The sequence below is a fragment of the Arachis duranensis genome, chromosome 4 (genome assembly GCF_000817695.3).
Source record: "Arachis duranensis cultivar V14167 chromosome 4, aradu.V14167.gnm2.J7QH, whole genome shotgun sequence".
In the NCBI taxonomy this organism is placed as follows: domain Eukaryota; kingdom Viridiplantae; phylum Streptophyta; class Magnoliopsida; order Fabales; family Fabaceae; genus Arachis; species Arachis duranensis.
This window is the reverse complement of record NC_029775.3, coordinates 13,400,198-13,410,016: the sequence shown is the minus strand read 5'-3', so window position 1 is coordinate 13,410,016 and position 9,819 is coordinate 13,400,198. Positions and strand designations below refer to the sequence as shown.

General features: G+C 32.3%; 1 protein-coding gene across 1 annotated transcript in view; it reads right to left on the bottom strand.

Annotated features, from left to right (window-relative positions):
- The window catches only part of LOC107483443 (glucan endo-1,3-beta-glucosidase, basic isoform-like), a 3,119-nt gene extending 2,847 nt beyond the window's left edge, over positions 1-272 (bottom strand). The window contains exon 1 of the mRNA XM_052261095.1: positions 161-272. Within this exon, the coding sequence (XP_052117055.1) occupies positions 161-236 (76 nt within the window). The 5' untranslated portion in view covers positions 237-272. The remainder of the gene's footprint in view (positions 1-160) is intronic.
- Between the last annotated feature and the right edge of the window lie 9,547 nt (positions 273-9,819).

The following is a 9,819-nucleotide window of genomic DNA, read 5'->3' as shown; positions in this document are numbered from 1 at the left end:
AATTAATTAATTTAAAATTATAATATCAAAAAATTTTAAAAATTAAATTAAGAAAATTTTAACTACTATAAACAAGCCATTAATTCTTTTCAATATGACTACGCTTGTTGGTTACAAATAAAACCAATCAATGATTCTATAACATTAACGAGAGACGAACCTGCCATGCGAAGGTCAATTGTGAGTAGAAGCAGTAGAAAAACAGTAGTAGCGCATGAGAACGAAGACATTGTCATTATTATGCAAATTCAACAACTAAAACAATGATACAGGGATTATAATTATTTGCTGTATTTTTTGCCTCTGAATTGATCTCTTATATATACACAAATGTATACACAACCACGCAGCTCATCACGCAACAATCAACATGCATAAAACTATTACAATATATTTCAATTTTAAGATAAACCGTGATTAAATTAAATTAAATATATAATATAAAAATATAATACATGCTGCAGTAGCCTAATCGTTTACCAATCGAATAAATAATAATTTATGGCTATAGGTTTATTTATTTATGGAAAAGTCTAGGGGACCAGTAGTTTTATTAAATTTTGGCCAGCATGTAACCAGCAGAGGAAGGTGAGCTATTGGATGAAATTTCACACCAATCTCACACCATCAAATCATCATTGATGACTAGCTGATGACTAACAATCACAAAAATTGCTGACCTCCTAGCAGTGCTATCTCTTAGCTCATCACCTACCAAGATCTCATCAATCTGCTTCATCATACTTAACTTAAAAGATGAGAGAGAGTGTGTTATAGTCATCTTCATGAATTATTAATGATATTTGCTACCATAATTACTAATAATATTTTTATACTTTATGATGAAATATGATATTTAATCAATGAAAATATTTCATGGGGAAAATATTGTTTTTGAATTTGACAAAAACCAAAATATCAGTATCTTATTAACCAAATCAAATCATAGTAGTTTATCATGAAACAGTAGTATTAATTACTTTCTATTTCATGTGAGAATCCACTCTTACGAATTTGATTTTCTAATCTCTTTTTGGGCAAGTCATCTACAAATTGTAAACATTTATCGAACTTAATTAAATAGGACATAAAATGTCAAGGTACATTATTTTCTTTTTGAATATATATATACCAAAATATATAAATAAATAATTAATTAACAATAGAGAGAATAATTAAACAAACCTTGATCCTCAGAAAAGAGAAGTTAAAAGGCACAGAACTCTCTTAAAAAATACTTAATTAAAAATAACCATTTAAAAGGTCTACAAATAATTACTATGATGAAGCAATTATGACCGGGTTTTTTTTTTCTTTAATTTTTGTCTCGGAGTACATACACGATTACTAGCATGAAAAAAAAAATATTAATTGAAGGAGTTTCAACTCGTTAAATATTAATCTTATGGGTATATGATCTTATTGTATAACACACTGATAATAAAGAAGTTCCACCTAATGAAATACTGGATATATATTGGACTAATAAAATAATGTATGGATCGAGATAATTTTTTTCAACATAAACTCAGTAAAAGTCTTAATTTCCATTTAACTTCTTAATTAGTAAGGGCCAATAATTATTATTATTATTATCAACTAGACTCTGGTTTCTCTCTAAAAATAGGTCTCTAGAGTCTAGCCTATCTCTTTTGAATCTTTCCCTGGACATACAACATGTCCAACTTGTATATATGCATGTGGTTGTGGGACATGCATTATAATTGGCATGTATTCAACCAATTTGAGTTAGTTGTATAGTTAATTTATTTGTTTGTATTTCAATAAGTATAGAAAATTTAAAATTTTTTTGTGCATGTAATAATTTATTACAAATTGAAAAAAATGACATGTTCTTTCTATTTAAATAATGCAGCTGGCTGCTGTATTAGTTAGGCGATTATTATATGCGGGCAAGTGGATAAGTGAAAGAGAAAATGAAGGAAACAAACAATTAAATGAATTTATTATTCAATTATACGATGTTTATATTAAAATAAGTCATTATGACTAATTATTAATATAAAATATATATTAAAATATAAATATATATTAAAATAAATAAATGTATTAGTAATTAATTTTAGTAATTATTTTTAGTGTATAAATAATATTTTTTATATATTATTATAAAAAAATAGTCACAATATAATAATTAAATAAATTTAAAAATTAAATTAAATTAAATAATTATGAGAATGAGAAAGACTATATAGTTAATATCATGTACTAGAACACTTACTATTTAGAGTGAAAGAGGAAAAAACGAACAATTAAATGAATTTATTATTATAAAAAGAAAATAATCGAGTTAAGTCTTAAATTTGGCTGCATTTATTTTTGAAAATAGGATAGGACATGACACTAAAACAGAGATAATAGAATAGAGATATTAAAAATTATATTTTGTGTATTGTATTTGGATACGATGCACAAGACACTAATATAATGTCGTGTATTATGTTTAGATAAATATGGACAAAACTAAGATATTATATGCGAAATGACTAAAATAGCCATGTGATTTCAAATTTTTTACATCAAGTATAAATTAATTTAATAAAAAAATAAGAGTATGTAGGAGTACAGAAAATTACAAGAAGAATTGGTCTATAAATCAATAAGATAAAAATGGTATTAAAGTAACAACATTAAGAATAAATAAAAGAGTCCCGTTAGAGAGACAATGAGATATGTATACAATAACTATAATGGGCTGTTTATTGGACCCAATTTTCATTAAAAGAGTAATTAAACGCTAAATAACCCTAATTCCTAATTGTTGTTTAATTTACCCCACCACCAATTACCCAATCCTTTCGGTTCCCACGCTGTCTCCCCTACCCAAAACCCTCCAAGTCGCTGCAGAGACGCCTATCGACGGAGAACCACGTGCGTCAGAAGCTGCAACTTCGGAAAGCAACCCGTCCTCACGAGTGTCCTTGATTGCTCCCCTCAAGTCCCTCACCCTGTTGCCGTTGTACACCTCCACGTCATTGGAGCTCAGCCCCTGCGCGCTACGCCGGCGACCCGATCTGCAGCCCAGCCACGCACTCCTCCGTTGCATATCTCGTCGCGCGGAAGCGGCTGTATCCAGCAGAACTCGTCGCACTAGTGGCAGCTGAGCATCCGACCGTGGAAGATTAGCCGCCTGCTCCTCGGTCATCCACCGGGACAACCACGAACATCATCGCCGACAGTAGACTAACCATCCGAGGTAAGTAGGTTAACTTGTTCATTGATTGAATCGTAATTTCTGTTGCATGTTGTATTATGGACAGATTTTGCTTCTGATATGAGTGATTATATGCACTGAGAAATCATTAGGTTCAATTTTAGTATCTTGCAGCATATGTAGTATGATGTTGGTTGAGATCGTTACAATTCATGGTGATCTAACTTTAGCGTGGGAATGGTTGAAAAAGTTTGGTAATGTTGTATATATAGCAGCTAAATTTTCAATTTTTTTCTTGCTCCGTGCGGACCTGTGCATGCAATGTGACGTAAAGTAATTGACAAATGTTGAAATTTGGTTGATATTTATAGGATGTTTGTTTCTGTAGCCTATTGGATGGTTAGTCTTATAAGCTGTTACTCTAGTTTGAAATTTGGATTCACAACAATTTCCAGTCCTTACTATATCACTACAACAAAACTTGGTAATTACGGCGGTTTTTTAGGGTTATTACGGCGGTTTGAACCGCCATTATTACCTTGAACGACGCTCAAGAAAAACCGCCATAATTTGAAGCGCTATTTGGTTATTACGGCGGTTTTCGAAAAACCGCCACAATTACCTGGTTAAAACGGCGGTTTTTGAGTTGGGTTAAAACGGCGGTTCAAACCGCCTTTATTTCCGAATAAAACGGCATTTTTTGTTGCTTAAAACGGCGGTTTCAAACCGCCATAATTACCTGGTTAAAATGGCGATTTTTGAGTTGGGTTAAAAGGGCGGTTCAAACCGCCGTTATTTCCAGATAAAACGGCATTTTTTGTTGGTTAAAACGGCAGTTTCAAACCGCCACAATTACCTGGTTAAAATGGCAATTTTTTAGTTGGGTTAAAATGGCGATTCAAACCGCCGTTATTTCCAAATAAAATAGCATCTTTTTGTTGGTTAAAATGGCATTTCATGTTGTTTAAAACAGCAGAATTTATTGTTTAAAAATGGTAGTTTAAAACCGCCATTTTTTCCACGTTAAAATGACGTTTTAATTGTTTAAAATGGAAGTTACAAGCTATCGTTTTTACCGGATAAAAGTAATATTTTTTTATCTTTTAAATTAGCATACACTTTTATCTGCACATGAGTTTTAACCGTCGTTTTTACTATATTAAACAAATAATTTTTTTGTTTAAAATTTCACAATAACAAGAAATCATAACTTATAAGCAAAATATTACATAACTCAAATAAAGTATTAAATATAATATATAATATTTTAGTATTGAAAATCAAAAGTAATAACTCCTATACAAATAAAGTATCAAACATAACATGAACATAACATTTAGCTAAAGATACATCAAATCTCTATCATAAAAATCATGAATTATTGAATTATGATGGCTCCACCTAATATATAGTACCCTTCAAATTCGTATATCTCAATAGGCTTCTCTGGCAAGACCTAACTTCGCTGTTTCTTTTACCTTGTAGCCTGAAACCAAACTACCAAAACTTATCAAGAAATGAAGGACAAAGATTTTGTTTATCAAAAAAGTTGTTGAATATCACTATGCTATGATATCGGATGAGTATTTACAGAAAATATTCCAAATTATATATATAAATGAAAACAAAGTAATAGCCTAATATAAGATCTTTACAATGCAGATACCCTAAAGAAGATTAGAAACTTGAAACGAATGAGCATCAAACATATAAGAGAATGGAAGAGATACCTGAAACAAATGAGAAAGAATACCTACAATAATGGCATGGCAAAATCTATAAATAAAAAAAGAAAAATGAATTATTACCAATATTTTGATATGTGCAAAAATAACACAGTCCATTTAGAAATCCCTCAATAAAATCAGGTAACAAGTTGACTATAGATATTTGAGAAACATACATGTGTTACAACAACTTGACTGTAGAACTCTTGAATGTGTTGTGCTCCAGAGACATCCTTTCTGTTATGTTCAATCAATGAGGTAACAAGTTCCATGGAATAAAGAGAAAGAAAAGTTCAAGTAGGAAGATCCTGAAAGAATAGCCTGTACTTGCAATTTTCAATTAGTGAACCACAATCATTTGGAACATAAATAAATAATGTCGCTTACATTTTGAGCATTTCTCATTCCTTTTGCCAGCAAGTCTTCAATGACAGCAACGAAAATTCTTCCTCCTCTATAGTGCAAATTGGTTTTCTAATTTATTTATCATGTGTGCAAATCTCATCAGAATAGAAATTACAAAATAACAAATCTTATCTCTTAGAACAAAATTTTCAATGTTACATTACTTACAGGATCCACTGCTTCGATGTCACCAGTAAACAATGAACCATCACAGTATCTAACCTTGATTATATTCTAGTTGTAGAAATCTGAAAAATGCAACACTTGTTAAGATCCATAAAATTAAAAAATGTTTGCGTTGATGAGGAGAAAGAATAAAAATTGTGACTAGTGAAGAATATACCTGGGTTAAATTTTTGCTTGTTGCTTAAATATCCAGAAAAGGAAGCTGTTTGATCCATTTTCTTAGATGAACCTAAGCACTCCTGCGATCGAGACAAACAGGCATGGTTGCACCAACCTCCTCCTGGCAAGAAAATGTCTCTTGCACCAACCTAAAGTACATCCAAGAAAGATGAATATGATATCTATACTTATTTATTTGGATAGTCAAGCTGAGGTTTCATTAATATATGTTCTTAACGAGAATAAATTTATCCTTGCAAGTTAAGTTCTTAACGAGAATAATTAAATGAATGGATCTTCGACATGATCATCAATTGTTAAAAAAGCCAATAATAATAATAATTAGTTGAAGCACATGGATAAAAAAGGAATCATAATTTGAGTAATTTATAAAGAAGATATCCATGCTAACGGCAATTCCTTGTTAAATTATTCCACATTTATACTATTTTTAATCTCATATATAACCTTTTTCCATCCCCTTTCAGTACATAAAATTGGGTTTCATTCAGTACTTGAGTGCAGTTGACTTATTATTAATTAAAATGATAACTTACTAATTATGCCCGATTTGTTTTCTCATTATTAAGTCCTTAAATTTGGATTAATCTAAATAAATAATATTATTTGAACGTCCAATAACAAATATTATTGAAGTATTAATTTAAGAACAAAAAATGTGGTAGGTTCCTTACCAAGATGACCTGGATAAATGTGTGGCCCTTACAATCATCAACCTCCAATATGGAAGCCATGTTCCCTCATCGGTAACAGTAGTTGGGTGCACTAAAAATCGTAACCACCTTTTGTTCCTATTTCCACAAAACAATGCACAACTGAAACTTATCCAATAATTTTAGAGCAAGAAAATGAAGATCACTCAACGAGAATGAGAATTACAGCAGTTAAATCCATCCATAACCATCTGATGAGCTCTAGCAATCAGCTTCAGACTGTTTGTGTGATTAAATTGTTCAGATATATCCTGAAAGGACGAATGTGATCAATAAAAGTATAGAAGACATATTGATATACCAAACATATTCAACATGGAGTACAGAAGCTAAAAGCTATCGCTACCTGGCCAAAAGTATATCCAGCACCCCGTGGAGAAATTTTCTAGCCACATCTATCATCTGGATCAGATCACAGAAGATCACATATGGCCCCTTCATGAGGAACCTCTTGAACACGATCAAAGCTCCTTATGTTATCAAGGGTCCCAATTGAAGGTGAAAGTCCACCATGCGATAGAAAAATTTCAGACTCCACCTGGAAGGGGACATGCATTAAATTAGAGGCAAGATGATCAAAAGGCTGTAACCAACACTGTGTAGTAACATAATGGGAATTTTACATAATTATCAATTTTTGGCTTCTCCTTGTAAGATTTTACAAGCACCCTAGAGCCACGAACATAATAGGGATTTCCCTTTTCCAGAATCATTTTAACAGATTCTGGTTCAACAAAGGTCACAAATCCAAACATTCTTCTTTGTTGGCATTGAATCTTTACATCTTCAACACTCCCAAAGGACAAAATTGAACACAGTTATCAAACTCCCATGAAAAAAAAGAAAAGAGAAATAAATTAAAGAAAAAAGCAGAGGGTAGTGGAATTCGTAGCTCACCACCGTCCCTCTTCCCCTCCGGCCTCCGTTACTCTCATTCTCTCTCCATCTCTCCCTAAACTACAATCACATTTAAGAATCAAAATTGAAACCACCGACAAAGAACTTAATCCATAAGCCAAAACAAAAAGGTAAAGAAAAGAAAAAAAGCGAAGATAAATTGAGAAAGTTGTATTATAAACTGTAAGCTGTAACTAGAGGCAACCATGGCAAGATTCGTCAACTCCCGAGTAGGAAAAATCGAAAAATTGAAGAGAAAAAGGGAATGGGCATAAGAAATTAGGCACCTGAACACCAGGGTATCGAAGTTCATGACTCGGATCTTGGCACCAATGTCACCCAAAATTTGGAGCTCCACTCGGTTGTTGAGCGAGGCGTCACGCATAAAATTAGCGGAGTAAAAGTGAAGCATAACTATAAAAGTGAAGAATTAAAAACTGCAAAAGTGATCTTAAAACTTCTTTAAGAAAGAATAACAAACTACTATTTAAGATGGAAACAATGAGATAATAGATATGCATGTTCTAATAATGAAACATACTACTTCATTAGCATTTCAGTTTAGAGTTGTATATCAAGTTATTTCCATGAACATAAAGCCTTGAAATATATAGTTTTTGGGTTAAGCCCAGAAACTTGGTACAAACTTGGTACATATTAATGAAAACCACCTGTTTGCTTTATTCTCTGAGAGAAAGGACGCCAAGTTGATACCTTCCTTATTGTGGCAAGGGATCCAGAGGGCATTGCTGCTACAGAAGATACTATGAACCTAATGAGAGACATCACGGAGTAAATAAGACGGAGTAAATAAGGGATAGTACATAAGTACATAGTAAAAGTTGGTGAACCTGGTTCATTAGGATTTTCTCTCTTTCGCTACAATTAAATGGAATACTGTTCTTAGTTCTTAATCAGTAACATAGGCTTTCTTAGCTGGACTATGTGGAAGACTAGAAACCAGTTCATATTTCAAAATATAGAAATTAATCCAGCAACAACAATTATCTTAGCAATTAAGCATTGTGAATCAGAAATCTTGCCTTTTGCTCGTTTATGCCTTGAATCAGGTGCACAGCCTTGTGTGATAACATGCCAAATCCACTTGAACAGTTTCCACACTAAAAATTGATTAAAAATGTTAAAATAGACTCAGACTTTGTATTTGGTCCTAGCTCAGTATAATAACAACTATAGGAATTCATATATCAAACACCATGGTTTACTAATTGTATGCGAAAGTGATTACAATTAATGAATAAAACCGCTAGTTTATGCATACAGGTTTTCTAAATTTCATGAAACAAAAGCAGAAAAAATAAATCAATTACTCTATTGTAAGCAACCTATAAATGATTCGCAAGCAGATCAATGGTGTCTCGCTTAAGAAACTTCTTTGTTGAATTTCTCTTTCTCCTTATCACATTAATCCGATTCCTTGATTGTTTAATCAGCGATTTGCTGAAAAAAAAAGGAGATAAACTGCAAAATTGAAAATTGAAATTTGCATAATTACAATCAATGAAAGGTATTAAGAAGGAAGAAAAGAAGCAGAGAAATCAAAGAGGCCGTAAAAAATTTTGGAATATCTAATTTGGTGGCGAGAGGGGATGAGAAACAACGACAAGATGAACAATAGCTGCGGAAGATGAAGGGCGACAAGGGATTAGGGGTTCATCATTCACATCACTCACACTTTCTCATACGCAGCAACACTAATCACTCTTTCATCTGGAGCATTCCATCTAAAACCTCTGCGTCGAAATTCCATGCCGCAACAGATCTAAAAATCTTGGAGAAGAAGACGCATTACTTAGAGAGAGAGAGAGAGGGAAGAAGAGAGAGAGAAGAGGTAATTAACGCATTTCAGAGAAGAAGAAGAGAAATGAGAATTTTCTATACAAACCTAGAAGTGAGAACGCAGATCGCATCAATGGAAGCTGTGAACTCTGAAGACGCATCGCCGGAGGAGAAAACTCACTCTCGCGCACTCTACTTGCTAAGCTAGGTTTGCATAAATGAAGTTTTACTTTAATTAATAAAAGAATATATCGGCGGTTCTAACTGCCAAAATCACAAAAACTGCCATATTCAAAAAAGAAGTTACGGCAACAACATATACCGCCGAAAATAAAGAAAATTATGGCAGTTACAAAGAACCGCCCTAATAAAAATGTCGTTTTAAACTAATTTTTTTGTAGTGTATTGCTATTGTTACTTTAGTCAAAGAATTACCTAAACCTTTTTATTATTGGTGTGTAATTCAAACTACAAATATATTCAGGTTAAAGCATGTATTTTTCATGCTTGTTCAAATCTATTAGAAAAGTGGAATGGTGCATCACTGAATCTAGTGATCAGAAGTGAAAAGAAACCTTATATGTGTTTTTTTGCATTTTATCCTTTGTAAACACTCTTGTTTATTATGTGATACAATGGTTGGTCTTAATCATAGATATTGGGCACATTTATTTGGATATTTAGATCGGTATTTAATCGGGCCATTAGTTTTGATAGATAATGTAAGTCAAGGAAA